Source organism: Hippocampus bargibanti, linkage group LG14, assembly GCF_051943395.1.
Source record: "Hippocampus bargibanti isolate YZ-2025 linkage group LG14, ASM5194339v1, whole genome shotgun sequence".
NCBI lineage: Eukaryota > Metazoa > Chordata > Actinopteri > Syngnathiformes > Syngnathidae > Hippocampus > Hippocampus bargibanti.
Window position 1 is genome coordinate 9,320,196 of NC_142747.1, and position 16,720 is coordinate 9,336,915.

At 39.5% G+C, this 16,720-nt stretch overlaps 1 protein-coding gene across 1 annotated transcript in view; it reads left to right on the forward strand.

Annotated features, from left to right (window-relative positions):
• The window catches only part of LOC148888208 (cilia- and flagella-associated protein 337-like), a 32,393-nt gene extending 23,876 nt beyond the window's left edge, over positions 1–8,517 (forward strand). Inside the window, exons 12-17 of the mRNA XM_089013614.1 lie at positions 1,161–1,291; positions 2,864–2,953; positions 3,269–3,346; positions 5,458–5,648; positions 6,616–6,813; positions 8,013–8,517. Of these exons, the coding sequence (XP_088869740.1) occupies positions 1,161–1,291; positions 2,864–2,953; positions 3,269–3,346; positions 5,458–5,648; positions 6,616–6,813; positions 8,013–8,183 (859 nt within the window). The 3' untranslated portion in view covers positions 8,184–8,517. The remainder of the gene's footprint in view (positions 1–1,160; positions 1,292–2,863; positions 2,954–3,268; positions 3,347–5,457; positions 5,649–6,615; positions 6,814–8,012) is intronic.
• The last annotated feature ends 8,203 nt before the right edge of the window (positions 8,518–16,720 follow it).

The window sequence follows — 16,720 nt, forward strand, 5'->3', positions numbered from 1 at the left end:
TTAATTTTCAGAAATTTGAAGTTTGTAAGACGAAAAGTTTGCAAGATAAGGTGTTTGTAAGTTGAGGTCTCACTGTACTGATGAGGTGATACCGGTGGAGTGGCAAGAAGCGAAACATCCGAAATCTTCAAAGAAGTACAGATGACGGCTGAAGAAACCTCTTCATCGACAATCCAGACTGAAAAAAACTGTGGTGTGATATACAAGCAGTGTACTAGAGGTTACCATTAGCCGGGAAATAATGACCGAATCATGTCCATTGTTTTATTGAAAATTCCGACTTGAACATGGCTTTAACACAAAATCTCCAATTCAATCAATGTCTTCTCCTCCTTCAGCCATTGTGCGTTGACAAAATTGCAATTAAATCAACACAATATATTTGCTTATGCAGATCGCTACTGACACAGTGTGCTCGCTCTGGCCAGTATGCTCTTGTCACTAGGGGCTACTCATGAGAACAGTTTTCACAATGATTGGCTAGTGACTAGCATATCATATTTTCCGAAAACTCTGACGTTGACTAGTGCCTTCAAGAAGGCGTTGGTACCGCTTTTGGGTTGCCAACTCGAAATCTGACTGGTTGAAGCATTAGTTTAATTGACACATTTGATGCTCCAAGGTCTGCAGAACGGATTGTGAAGGCGTCCAGGTAAATTTCTGACCCTGGTAACAAATAATGGCTGAAATGTGATTGGTTAAATGCTTAAAAACGAAACCACATATCTGGAAGCAACACAACAGGGGAAAAATAATGAAAGGAAACTGAAAGACAATTTAGAATTATTCATCGACAAAATATAGGTAATATCAGTCCGTGATTCAGATACTTTTAGGCTAGCAGAGAAGGCTTTGCAAGCCTTGACGGTCCACCACTGCTTATATCATAAGTCCAGGTTATGTCAGCAAAATGCCTTATTTCAGAAGCGTCCATCAAACCGGCTGCCTTTTGCATTATTGATAAACACCTCAAGAAGTAGCTCTCGTTTTCCAAACCGGACCTCCTAGCCTTCACGGAATGTACTTTCTGTAACGTAAGCACGTTTTCCTTTCATAACGTCCACTTGCAGCCCGATGTCACTTCACCCGTCATCTGTTTTTATTTTTGACTTTGTTGTTTTTCCTCCTCCTTGCCGCCATTTTACCGACTCCCGCTGGAGGATGCTGACAGTATTCCGCAAGAATTCCTTCTCCAAGTTTCACGTTGACCCATCAGAGTGGAAGGGGGATGTTCATCATCGCACCCAAGTGCTCTGCGCTGCCTTCCAACCCCCGCAGACTCTCGTGACAGGTGTGAGGATTTATTTGTTTTGTTCCAAAATGTCTATTTCGCACTCGTTGCATGCATTTCTTTATTTTTGAATGCAATAGATGACATTTAATTCAGTCGACTTAAGAGATAATCGTTTCATGTCGATCACAACTATTCTATTTCTTTGTTCGGGTGCGTCGTAAAACTAGCCGAAATGCCGTCTTTTCTCGACATTCTGATTGTGATTTGAAGTTTGAGATTCAAGAATTGGCTGAGTCTTGCGTATGATCACGGGGCACTGATATCATCAAGTATTTTCATCACTTCCTCACAAATAACTTGACCTAAGTAGACTTTCTTTTTAAAAGTGCGCTTGTTGAACGATGTACCACTCTTTTTTTTCTTTCGTTGTAAGTCAAATTCCAATGGCTTGAATTAATAATAGCTTTGTGGGGGTGAGCATTATGAAGAAGAACAGTGTGATGAAAAGAAAGGAAGACAATTTAGAAATGAAAATAATTTGGCAAAAGCACTTTAGTGAAATAACAAGGTGCAATTACGCACTGATGAAATGAAGTGCCATTGTTATGAAAGCATTCTCTACATATAGTTGCTTTCATGAGCACCGGCATGCGTGATTAAACAGGCGCCCGACGGGCGCGCAATAGCTTGCGTTCGAGATTTAGATGAAGAGTGAACATTTTCACCACCGTTACGTTAAATGAAATCGGTAAGGTACAATGAGAATGACTACACCTCGAGTCGTTCCACTGTAGCAAGCGCGGGCATACGTTGAGCACCCGTCACGGCCTTTTTCGAAACAACAGCTCCTGAGATAAGTAAGGAGGAAGATTAAAAAAAAAAGTTAGGGCTGTGGGGGGACTCAAGATAAGAGTGGGTGTTGTCGACGCTTCAGGAAAAAGGCTTTGGAAGTAATTAATGGTTTGTGCCCGAACAAAATCTCGATCCAGGAGATTCTTCACTAAGTTTGGAAACTTTGCCCCGGAATTCATTTTGTTTTCTTATTATATTTGTATCATGATTGCATCTATGAATTCATGTCGGCAGTCCCGTGGTCGACTTGTTAGTGTGTTGACCTGCCAGTGCAGTTACCGGGTTTATTTCGTGCCTGTGTGGGGTTTCTCCGGGTATTCTAGTTTCCTCCCACATTCCAAAAACCTGCGTAGGAGGTTAACGGAACAGCTAAACATGAAAAAATAAAGTTTACAAAGCCTTGATTCATGGATACGTTAGGTGTAAATGCATTGGTGTATATGTATTAATTCTACCTTTATGACTGCTTTATTTCCTGTATATGATAGTTGTCCATGTTAAGCACTTTGTTCCAGCTTCAGCTGTAGTTAAATCACGATATAAATCACTGTATATTGTATTTTAATATTATTTATTGTATTAGTAGTTACTATTTAGGTATGTATTTATTTAATGGTACCTTATTATGCTGTTGAAAGTAAGCTTTGTAGCTCGAGTTGAGTCTTGAAATGCGTTTCCTTATATTCACTTAGAAAAAATATATTTCCTGTATGATGATGATGATGAACGGAGAAATGTTTAATAGCTTATATATTTTTCCCCTTCCCAAATTAACAGGAAGCTGCGATGGAGAGATTATAGTGTGGAACAACGACACGGAAAAAGTTCTGCGGAAACTGCAGCTGCCAGCTAAACATGAAGAATTCAGTCAGTTACCACACACACTTCAGTCAGTAGCTACACACACACACACACACACACACACACACACACACACACACACACACACACACACACACACACACACACAAACACAGACACACTACCTTTGCTTTGTTCAGGAGTTCATACAAAAGCGCTTCAGATACATTTCAGATATTCTTGATATGTAGTGAGACAGCATGGTGTCCTAGAAAAATTGACGGATAGACATTGTGAAACATTTGTTGAAATAAGAGGCACCTTTTGTTGATAGTGTTCCCCAAAATAATCTTCTATTGTTTTTTTTGTTTTGTTTCCCAGAGAAAACGGAGCATTCCCTTGACACCATTGCCACAGTGACCTTCTTACCGGGTCGTACATCTGCACAAATAGAAAAAGGTAAAGCAAACGAAATCTACTCTTGTATCATCTTGTATTTTGTGTCACTTACTTGTCAATATGCATTTGTTCACTGCAATGGTGGACCGTGGATTTCATCGCTAAGCCTTCAATAGTGCTACGTCTGAATCAATCCAGACTGAAAGAACTGTGGTGTGATTTATGATAAGTCCACTAGTGACTTTACTTAGACCTTTCTTAATGATGTCCATTTTTTCTTGAAAAGTTCATCTTGAAAATGACTTTAACAGTAAATTTCCAACTAAATCAATTTCTTCTCCTTCAGCTGTCATGGCTTGACAAAACTGCTATTAAATCGACACAATATATTTGCGAATGCAGCTCACTTGACTGGTGACTAGCCAATCATACTTTGCAAAAACTCTGATGTGACCCAGGCCTCCGAGCTGGCCCAGCACATCACCAATTCGAAATCTGATTGGTGAAAGCAACAGAGTTATGGACACTGTATTTAATTCTCCAGGGCTTGCAGAACTGATTGTGAAGGCGTACGGGTAGATTTCTGACCCTGGTAACAAATGATGGCTTAAATCTTCTTCTTCTTTTCCTTTCGGCTTTTCCCCTCAGGGGTCGCCACAGCGAATCAATGTCCTCCATCTATCCAGGTTTTGTGCATCATCTTCTCTCACACCTTCATGTCCTCTCTGACCACATCCATAAACCTCCTCTTCGGTCTTCCTCTCGATCTCCTGCCGTGCAGTTCAAGGCTCAGCATCCTTCTCCCGATATAATCACTCTCTCTCCTCTGGACATGTCCAAACCATCTCAGTCTGGCCTCTCTGACTTTCTCTCCAAAGCCTCTAATATGAGTTGTCCCTCTAATGTACTTATTCCTGATCCTATATCCAACCTGGTCACTCCCAAAGAAAACCTCAACATCTTCAGCTCTGCTACCTCCAGCTCTGCTTCCTGTCTTTTCTTCAGTGGCACTGTCTCCAGTACAAACATCATGGCTGGTCTCACCACTGTTTTATACACTTTTCCTTTCATCCTAGCTGAAACCCTTCTATCACACATCACACCTGACATTTTTCTCCAGCCGCTCCAGCCTACACTCTCCATTGCTCTGGACAGTTGACCCCAAGTACTTAAAAACCTCAACCTTCTTTATCTCTTCTCCCTGTAGCATCACTCTTGCACTTGGATCCGGTATGGGATTCAGAGGTTTGATTCGCATATTTGTTTTGGCATTTTTTTTTTTTTACGTCGGATGCCCTTCCTGACACAACCCTCTGTATTTATCCGGGCTTGGGACCGGCACAATAAGACACTGGCTTGTGCCCCCTTGTGGCTACATTAAATGATGGCTTAAATGTGATTGGTTAAATGCTTAAATATGAAAACACACATCTGGAAGTAGCGAAACAGGGGAAAAGTAATGAAAGCAAGCTGAAAGACAATTTGGAATTATTTAATTTATGGACAAAATATAATTAAGATCAGTCCATGATTCAGATATTTTTAAGCCTGCAGAGAAGGCTTTGCAGGGATTGACAGTCCACCACTGGTTCACTGTTGTGGATACACATGCGGTAGCAACATTTTTATATATTATTTTAAAGGACTGTATTTTCCAGACTATAAAGCGCACCGGATTAAAAGTCGCACCTTCAATGAATGACATATTTTAAAAACGATTCCATCTATAAGGCTCATTGGCTTATAAGGCGCATGGTCAGCTTTTGATAAAAATTACGGCATTTAGGTGCGCCTTATAATGTGGAACATACGGTAATCATGTGAAAGGAATATGGTTAAATATGGCAAGAATGAAATCACAACTTAACATGCAGAAACAATGACATTAGAGCTGCTGTTTCCTGCGTTGTGCCTCTTGCATTGCTATTTTTCTTGTTCCTGCCATTAAGTAGTAATGTTTTCACAAATATTTCATGACAGTGGCTCCGAAATTGATGGCCCATTTCCAAAGACGAAGATGGCTTCTGGGCTTAATCTGCTGCTTTATTTTCCAAATTATATGACTTTATTTTCATGCTTATAGTTATAGCCAAAATATATGAGCAATATAACATGCATGATAACTAGAGTATTTTATGAGAAGTTACTTCTGATATTTATATTTCACTTAGGCGGCGCCAACTTGGTGTCATCTGGCAGTTTCGGGTTGGTCGTGCTCTGGAACACAGTCCACGGCCGACTCCTGGGACAATTCACGGCTCACAAGGCACAGCTGGGCTCTGTCGTCATGACTGCCAGCCCCTGTGGAAAGCTTTTAGTCACGGCAGACGGGGCGGGTGCAATCAAGACGTGGGACGTGGAGGTGCAAAACAGAGAAGTGCTGCTGATTCTTTAATTGAACACGGATATGTCGCAGCTTTAGGTTATGTACCAGCAGAAGAAATTACAAATGTATCCGAGGGGGATTTGACAGAAATCCAATCATCTCAACTGAAACACAATTCTTCATGTTACATTTAAATAGCTACTAAATGCGGCATTGGTAGGAGACAAACGGCTAAAGCGGGAATTACTGGCCGATATTTTGTTGGCGCACCATCCAAGTAGGACGATTAGAAAGGGGAAGATGAGTAAATGTTTCCAAAACATCAAAAACTAAAAATTAACTGCCCAGTACACTGGGGAATCGGAATCAGTTGTGTCGTAACACGGTCAACAGAAGAACTTTTTAGTTCCAAAAGAATTCTGGTAAAATGATTTTGCAGTAGTCCGACAGCAAAAATAATCAGACTGCAAATCTTTGACGCTGACTGTACGTGTGGTTGAATTCAGTTATCCAAAGGTCATTTTACAGTACTTCCAGTTCCAATTCCAATTTATGGAAATGTATGTGTAAAGCATGGCCGTGTAAGTTGAGCAAGCTACGTCCGCGCTCTGGTTCAAATCCTGTGCCGCGGCAGGGTGTGCCTTTGGGATCAGCTGTGAACGTTTGCACTGTGGTGCAAGACATTTTATATTAATAAATCGATTGGCTCTTTAGGAAGACTTGGACAAAAAACAATGACAAATTCAACGTCTGTGCATTTCTAAAACAAACTGTATGTTTGAGCTCCACATATTGACATCAATATCATGTTACTTCATCCAATCAGCATTGGTGACTGACAATTGCTGATTCATTGGCTTCAGTTGATTTTTAAACCATCTTTTTCAACAATAAGAGCACACAGATGGCCCATTTGAGCAAACAGCGGAATTTTAAAATCCTCATGCATGCACCTCTGATATTCCCTCCAAAATTGACCTTGGATTTCTTCTGACTACCTAAGCACTACTGCCTGGAGTCAGACGGAGAAGTGGTGACCGAATCTCCAGAAATTGTGCACAGTTTCCGTCCACACAAGGACAGGGTCACACACCTGCATGTCAGTTTCCACGCTGATCAGATGATCCTTCTGTCAGCATCTTCAGACTGTCGCGTGGCTCTCAGCTATCTGCCAGGGGAAACCATTGGCTTTTTTGGACAGGTAACATACAATGATTCACAGTAAGTGAAATAGTACTGTCAAATGTTACCGAACACAACACTTTTGAAGTTTTGAAATTTAGTTGTGTACTTTGTCTGCAAAACACAATCATTGAATTGTCATTCATGACATAAACATGTATGTTTAAAGAAAAATGAATGCTCATCTTATGTTGGAAAATGGTCGACTAAGTTGTTAGAAACGAATCATGTCAAGCATGGTTAGGTTGCTGTATAATTTACCATACTGTATTTTCCACACTAAAATCATTCAATTTTCTCAAACAGCGATATTGCACCTTATAATCCGATGTGCCTTATACAGTATATGGATCAATATTAACTCATTCACTGCCAGACGTGCAAAAATGTATCCACTCCAGTGCCAGGATTTTTGTCATTTTCACTCAAATTCCAGGACCCACAGAATATTGAGTTTTAGGACGACAGAAACATTCAATGCAGTGTCAGAAACCTCAGACTCTCTTCTTTCATCAGAAAAAAAGTTAATTCCCAAGTTATATGAGTCTGGAGTTACCTGAAAAAAACACTGCCAGAAATCTAAATTTCTCCACTGCGCTTTATCAGCACCCCTTGTCATATTATCAATTTCCGAATACATTTCGCAATGACGTTTAATAATTGTAATTTTTCTGTGCTTTGTTCCAGCTTTCGCTGTTGTAAAAGTTGTACATCAGTCAAGCTGTTTTGTATTGTATTGTATTGTATTGCATTCAGCATTTCACCATCTAGTGGATGCATAATGTAATCACAGTCACCATTGTAGCTTCTATTTTATGCACCTTATAACGTGGTGTGCCCTATATATGAAAACTTTCTTTAAATAGCCAATTAATTCCAATTCATTAAAGGTGTGCCTTATCGTGCGGAAAATATGATAAACTTTGCTAGAATATTATGTTCACTTGATTTTTAATCAGTCTGAGAGGTATTTCATTTTTGTTAGTTTTTTTTATATCATTCAGATTTACTAGAGAAACCAAATATTTCAAATAGGCAAGGCAGCTGTAACTCCGCCTGGTAACTATGACTCCGCCTTTTTAAAACCAAATCTCATGCAGTCAAAGATGGCGAAAGCTTTACGTGATGCGTTCCTATTAAACAGCTTACAACCGCTGTTTGACTAATGACATGCTATTCTAAAATTGACTTTTTGCTTCTGCGCCAATGTTCTATTAGGAGGAGCAGTGGAGCATCATGAGGCCTGCGCGTGTTCACCCACAGCAGGACACCTGTAATGATCGACACCCTGACAACACAGCAGAACGCCAGGAGGTGGGAATCGACAAGACGGCGGAGAACGAAACAGAGCGCAGCGTTTCGGTGGTTGAATTGCCACAGCTCACTTGAGTGGATTTGCTCTGTTGCTTTGAGTTTAGTTGACGCAGTGGTGATTTGATTCCCCGAATCATTGCTATATTTTTGCACTTCGTTACACGACACACTTAGTACATTCATTTGAGCTAACATTAATTTGAAATGTTGGGGAATGCATATGTATAGCTCATTAGAAATCCATTTTGGGTGTGTTCGAATTTGCGACATGTCCGTTAGAAACATTAGATGAACGAAGCCGAAGAAAATGAAGTGTGCTGGTCATCCAGCAAATGATATGAGCTTGAATATGCTGCAATAATTCAGGAAAGTAAATTTTGACATTACCTTGGCACACACCATAAATGATCGCATCTTCAAGTCAAGGGAAAAGATGTACTCCACTTCGGTCAGCAGTGGCAGTCTGGAGACAAGATAAATCTTGATATGGGTCACGGTTTACTGTACCAATTTATCAGCTGGGGGTGTGATATTAGATCCTAATGAGATGTAAAATCAAAACCGTACGATGACACTTCAGTAGTGCGAAAAAATACATTTCATCCTCCATGTGATATGACCTACCGTCTCCTAGATGATCGGAGCTTGACCATTAAACCACCCAATCATGTCTAGCGTAGAGTAAAATTTTGACTTGGAGGCATCAGAGGTTTCCAATGACTTTTCTTTGCTTTTTATTTTTATTTTTGTGTATGAATGATCCGCCATTCATTCATTAAGAGTGTATATTTTGCCAAGATTTAAAATATCATTTTTGCCATCCATCTGGTGAGGAACTCTGTAGTCCTATGTGGGCACTGATGAGAAATTGTGACCACTCCACCATAATTTAAATTACCTATCCCTGCTCTCAACTGTCCATAGTAAGAATTTGCCCTGCTTTCTGTTGGTGATCCGTTTTGTTTTTCACAACCTCTCGCCTCAAAATCAGTGGGCAGCTCGTCTGAAAATAGAAAATGCATTTTTGCATGATTTTTTCCCTTAATTGCTCATGAGAAATAATAATATTTTACTCCCTACAGAGGTAAGTCTGATATTGTCTAATATTATTGCTTACCATTTTAAATGTTACCCCACGCTCTTCCTTAGAATGGATTTTGTTTGTTTTGCACCGTGGTGCTCGGAGAGCTAGTCATCATGGAAATTATTGTGAGTGCAACAAAGGTTAATTCATTTCAAATATATAATCTATTTCGTAATGAAGTTGACGGTTTTATTACTTCGAATGTTGTAGAGTCAGTGAAGTGTCTGAAACTCACAGTTAATGAATAGATGTGAGTGGCTGAATATATTGAGGTGTGCGCATTTAATTTAAAGAGGTTATTAAGTTGTTGAAATGTTTTTAAATTGGCTCACAGCATATATTTGTAGTTATGGCAACTGTACCTCAGTTATTAATGGCTTGAAGAGTAACTTTTCTAATAAAAAAATCACACAAATGCATGCAGAACAGCCAAATGAAAATTCATTACTTAAATTGCAGTCGCTGCTCCCACATATTGTTTTCCTCGGATCGTCATTTAATTTCCTGGCGCTTAAAAGGAAATTGTGTTAATAAACATGAAAATGAGTGTATGTATACATGTGCCTTATCTATCTACACAGTATGTCCATCAATCCATATATGCATCCATCCTTTTGGATTGGATTGAATTAGATTAGATGAGCCTTTTTTAGTCTGCAGTGGAGAAATGTACATTTCACAGCAGCAAAGTTATGGAAATAAGAGGAAAGGAAGTAGAAAAACAAAATACAGGAGCTGCTGTAAAGAAAGCCACTCTCGCGGCGCCATTTTGAAGTCAAAAGAACAAAAAAAAACAAAATAATATGACAACACAAACACAGATATGGTCCTTTAATCTCCAGCAGTTTTTACACCTTTTGTTGTACTAAGCAGTTCTAGATGAGAGAGGATAAAATCAAAGTGTCCTTTTCACCGGTGGATCAGGTCTCGTCATGGTGAAATGTGCATGTCTGCTACAAGCTAAATGTTGAAAGCAAACTGTAGCATCCATTGACGAAAGAGATTGTCTCACCTTTCCTGTCCATCGTAAATGTGCTTCAATTCTTAGCCGCAACAGTTCCACATCGCCCGTCTTTTCTTCTCATTGCGGTCTCCTCAAGCCATGCATCTATCCAGCTGCAGACGCATCAGCACTCTGCGCTGACACTCCTCTCTAATCATTGAATCTCTAAGGAGCTCATGAGGAAAAAAAATGTGGCCTCACTTTATAACTCTGTGTGGGTGTCTGTGTGTGTTCGTGTTTGTGTGATGGAGTTATATTGATGAGTCTGAGTGGTCAGTGTAATCTAAACAATAAGTGCCCCTGCGACCATGAGAGATGAAACGGTGGCTCAATTACTCACCAGTGGTTACTTTTGTCAATTTAATTTTTATTTTTTTGCGGGTGTAAAGATTATTTCTAAAACGAGAAAAATAAAAGAGGAAAAGTTGGAAAATTGGTGAGAAAATCAGTATATCATGCAAGATCTCTGTGTTGCACAAAAATAAGTGCTTATCTGCCACCCCAACTCTTCGAGAAAGTTTTCTGCTGTGTTTTTGAGCCACCATTTACATCCCATATATTCTTTATTGGGTTATGATTTTTTTGAATACTTTTTTAATTGTTTTTTTTTTTTTAATTTTATTATTATTTCTTTGTGTGTTCTTTGTTTTTGTTTTTTTTTTTTTGGCGGCTTTGTATTATTTATTTATGATTTTGATGACACTATATATGTCACATTATGTTATGGATGTCAAAGTAAGAATTTGATGGCACAGGAGAAACACGTTCTGTGGTTTATATGATAGTAAAGTCTTGAAGAGCTCACTTCAGTGAGCCTCAATGGATTAACTTCATACGGCATTTCATTTTTGTTTCTTGCAACACTTGTTGGTGGGAAAGAAAAATAATACAAGCCTAAAATGGGTCTTAAGACCACTGTGAGACTAATAAAGGCATATCCAATCCAATCCAAGAAGCAAAGCCAACTAAACAGCAGTGTACCAGAGGCACTCATATTCAAAGCAGTGCATTGCCAGCATGTGCCTTGCTTGTTATTCATGTTGACGATTTGTTTAATTTTATTTTATTGTCATGTACTCGAAATAATTTCTCCAAAAACTCTTCATGATCTCTCGCCAAGCCATAGCGCCAATGCGTATGTGGTACTGTCGTGGCTTGGAATTGAAGCGGATTTACTGTACGTGGGACAGGAGATGAGAAACAATCTCTTTTCGTCAATGAATGCGACAGATTCATGTTTGCTTTCAACATTTAGCTTGTAGCAGACTTGCGCATTTCACCATGATCACTCACCATTTCACCTGATCTACTGTTGAAAAGGACGCTTTGATCCTCTTCTCTTTCATCTAGAACTGCTTCATGTAACAAAGAGGGTGCAGAAAGTGCTTAAGACTGAATGACTGTGTCGTTTGTGTTGTGACTGTCACATTATTTGTTTTTTTTGTTGTTGTTCTTTTGACTTTAATATGGCGCCACGAGAGTGACTCGCCTTACAGCAGGTCGTTTATTTTGTTTTTCTACTTCTTCCTTTCATCACTTTGCTGCTGTGGAATTTAAATTTCTCAACTGTGAGACTTATAAAGGCTAATCCAATCCAATCAATGGATCTAATGTAAAGGTGTTAATAATCAGTTTTGATGCAGACTTATTTATGTTTTTTTCTGTCTCGTTTTGTTCTTGAGCATATATACTAAATGTTGTGGCCAGTATGTTGATGTTATAGCAGCCAATGCGAGATTCCAACACAGTGGCTTTCGGACTTTGTCCTTTGTCAGCAATTCAAAGGACAACACAAAGCAAAAGTATTTCCATTCATTCCGACTGAACCAAATTCACTTTTCAGTAAAATGTTCGAGTGGCCCATCAAAGCATGCCTCAGAGCCTCTGTGGCGCCATTAGAATTTCAAATGGAGTTTCACACTAAACAAGCTAAGCAGTGCGGTGCTGCCATCACATCAATTTTAATAGCAGAGAGATGTGTATGATGCATTTTCCAAGCGTTTGTACATTGGAATTTTCTTCTGGCCTTTTCCCCAGTAGGAGGCTAAACTACTTTCATGGTAATCAGTGAGGTCATAAGTAGCTTATTCTTCTCATCTGCTTTTTTATGAAGACAAAAGAATAAGTGGACCCCGGATAAATGAAGCGGAAGTGAAATGCGCTCTGTGTTGAAAGTACGGTGCTATACAAACTTTTGTTGTACTATCCATCAACTTGTGTGCTCATGCTTCTGAAGCACTACTTTATGGGAGTCATTGCACACTAAAGGCCAATTAATTTAGAATGTGTTGGAGTCGGTTGGAGAAGAATATGTTTTGGTTTGATTTGTTTGTTTTTTCGATTATCTACATGTGCCCTTTTTCCTGTGTACATGAATCTCTATGATAATATGCATCTATCTTCTATACAAGTTAGTGTAATTTTAGGTGAGGGACAGAAAATGAGGTTCGCGAGGTTCAATGATTGGAACTCAGACCGCTAGTGGTGGTATTGCGTGCTATTCTAGAGTAAGCACAAACAAGGGTTTGTGGGTGTCACACATTAATGGACTCGGTCGTGCCTCATCTTATGAAAGGACACATTTGCGTCTGGATTCTTGTAGTCCATTTTAAAGATTGCTTCATTGATATGTATGAGTTTTGTGGCTGGTGATTTTGTCTGAGTCTGAATGCACAGTGACACGCGGGCCGCTTCACAAATAACATCACTCAAATTCACGGTTGTCATATAATTCACCCCTCATTTGGGCATTGATCCGTGGTTCATTTTTTCCCGCCAGATTTAATATTGTGCGTATATTATAAAATATATAATTATTCTCTCTCTCTCTCTCTCTCTCTCTCTCTCTCTCTCTCTATATATATATATATATATATATATATATATATATATATATATATATATACAGTAAAGTCTCGTTATATCGATATTCAAGGGAGTCCGAAAAAATATCGATATAACCGGGACTATCGATATATCCGACCCTGTTTTCATGTAATTTTCTCCGTGCGTGCATAGAAATAGTATCGATATAAGCGGGACTATCGATATATCCGATATCGATATAACGAGACTTTACTGTATTATAAATTATTCTAAAATATACAAATATTTTACGTCTCTCTTCCTTTCATTATTTTGCTGCTGTGAAATGTACATTTCTCCAGTGTGAGACTATTCACTCATTTACTGCCAATCCCGAATTTATTCGGGGGCTCAAAATATGACGTTTCTTGTGGTCGGTGCCAATAAAGCGCTGGTCAAACCTCTGGCAATGTTTTTTCCCTTCCCCAAGGAGGCTGGATTTCACTTTTTTTTCCATGTTAGCGCTTTGTTCCAGCTTCAGCTGTTGTTCAAGCGCTATATAAGCCAATATGTACAGTATGTATTGCATTGTATTTTGGACAGCCACTCTCATTTCAAGCTTATATAACTCCAGACCCATATGATGACTTTTTTTTCTGATGAAAGAAGAGAGTCTACGGATTCCTACACTGCATTGAATGTTTATCTAGTCCCAAAACTCAATATTTTGTGGGGCCTGGAATTTGAGTAAAAATGGTACATTTAAGATGAGGTATACAGTAAAGTCTCGTTATATCGATATCGGATATATCGATAGTCTCGGTTATATCGATACTATTTCTATGCACGCACGGAGAAAATTACATGCAAACAGGGTCGGATATATCGATAGTCCCGGTTATATCGATATTTTTTCGGACTCCCTTGAATATCGATATAACGAGACTTTACTGTATTTACATTTTTTTAATTCTCGTCCACATTCACAGTCACTCAAAGCCCAGATTTTGCACAAGAGCTTTTTCTCATAATCCTGCCAATACCCGACGAAGCATCACAAAAGGGACAAACCATAAGACGGTCGACAAAGCTCTCAATATGATGCATTTCAGTTATGCATCGCGACAAATCCAATAATAAAATAGATCGGGTTCTGTTCACCAGAGTAGTTTTGTTGTCAGACTCATTTCCGTGCTCTGTGACATTTAATAATTCAGAAGGGTCCTGTTTGATAAACAATTACAGTTGAGCAGCTCAAACTATGGATTCACAGGAATCATCATTGTGGAAAAAAATAAAAAATAAAGTGAAGTTTGCTATCGCCAGCATTTAGTTACATAATCGTTGGCACCCGTAACTGGCATCCAGTCATGCCTCCTCTAGTCCACTGAGCATCTCAGTAAAACTCTCACTTCTCCTGCCAATCTGCACATTCATTACCGAGATGGCACATGGCGGGGAACGTCGCTTCAGGGGACACTTCGGTCAATCTTTTGTGCCAACTGAAAAATGTATGGACGCATCACACATGGTTTTACACAGCCTGCAAAATACCAAATCATCAATAAGATGCAAAAAATAACGTTTCGTGAAAGCCAGGCGGTTCTTTAGTGCTGGGTTGATGTACATTAAATACTCATTGCTTTGATGAGTTTCAATGAACTCCTCCACTTCCCCTGCCATGTTACAAAGCTGATTGCACGAGAAACAATAGAAGCAATCTATTTGTGGATGCCAATGTATGTACAATGAAAAGACCCGCAACCACAAGAAGTTGAAGGCAATCCATTTAAAAGTAGGTTGACCACATTCACTCCCAGGTTGTAAAACTTGTAATAACTGGTGTGGCTTTTATGTCACACACTTTACTGGTATACAATTAAAACATAAAATCTCCCAGATCAACATAGTTTCAGGTTCGTGTTGACATGCTTGATTTGCTTTCGTGGGCTGCATAAAATGATGTGGTGGGCTAGATCTGGCACCCATGCCTTGACTTTGACACTTGTGCACTTGTCATTAAATTTCAAATGACACTTTGATATAGAAATGACATGTTCGTAGGCCGGTTACTTGCACATAAACTCACATGCTCCTGTCACAGCCCTGTCAGTTTACATACTTTGGTTTGCAGCGTATTTCGCAATCCCATGCAAATGAGCTCATATGATTACTGGAGCCCATAGGCATTTGACATGGATTAAAGACACCTTGATTTATCTCTCTCTTCACATCACAAACATGCTATCGAATAAGATTAAAATCTGCTCAAGGACTAAAGGGAAGCCGTAGCGTGCACGTACGCAGGCTTGAATATCCTTACTCGGGTCAAATTTAAAACATTAAAGATTAAAGGTCCCATCTCGTAGAGACTACGGCATTAAAATTCATGTATTGTTATTATCATTCTGGTACCATAGCGAGCAAGTGCACAGTTCGCCTTAAGGCCACGGAGTGCTCTTTAAAGCAAGGGAATGGCTGGATACTTTAGCATGTACCGCCGCTCGTTCCTACCGACTGCTGTCAGGCTTCACAATTCCCAATGATCACATGTGAAAAAAAAACAAAAAAAAAATGGACACTTGTAAATATGGGTTGTTGCAATATATCTAAATGCATTTCTTGATTCTGCACTATGTACAGTCTTGTTTATAGAACGGTTTTTGCACATCTACATTTGCACAGTATACAGTTGACATTTTTATTTTGTTATGCTTAGAATATCTTGTTTTCTATCCTTTCACTCCCACCCCAACCCCATCCCTCTTCAATTGCTGCTGTGGACTGCAAATTTCCCCATTGCGGGACGAAAAAAGGTATTCTGATTCTGATTCTGATTCTGATTGTATGGCACTGCACAAAAAAAAACAGTTATGAAAGAATATCTATGCATATTTCGTGCCACGGAGTCCACTACATCGTCTCTGTATGCTAAAAAGACCTTTGACTGAACCATTTAAGAAGTGAAATATATAAAACATGACACAAGCACACACACACAGAAATTGCTGCATATAGATGGCTTAACTCCTTTTTATTTGCAGTTGACTCACGTGCGTTTTCGCCTGGAAAACAGACCAGGGGACAGGTTGGCTCCTTGGTCGCATGCATGTATGTGTGTGTGTGTGTGTGTGTGTGTGTGTGTGTGTGTGTGTGTGTGTGTGTGTGTGTGTGTGTGTGTGTGTGTGTGTGTGTGTGTGTGTGTGCGTGTGTATGCGTGTGTGTGTGTGTGTGTGTGTGTGTGTGTGTGTGTGTGTGTGTGCGTGTGTGTGTGTGTGTGTGCAGTGTTGACAAGACAAAAGACAAATTACAAATACAGCATTACCAGATTTTTAGCTTGGATTTAAATTATGTATGTACGTGAAATATTGAAGGCCTCCACCTGCCGGCATGCATATCTTCCTTTTTTCCACACTCTCTTCACCTCCTCTTCAAGGTTTTGTAAATTCGTAACTACTACTAGCCTTCAAATGCGTCTCTCACCTTTATCTTTTTTCACCTTCCTGATATTTTTTAAAAACAATCGACTATCTGCCCACCTTCCTTTTTGCCTCCACTCCTGTCCCTGCCTCCATCGCTCTCTTCTCCACCTCACCTCCAATCTTTTTTTTGCCTTCCTCTGGGCCTCAATAACTCGCTGTCTGTTCTTCCATGAAATTAAAAGCACTCTAAGCTGCTGCTTAATCAGAGTCGGTTTGAGAAAGTGCTGTTGTGACAGAA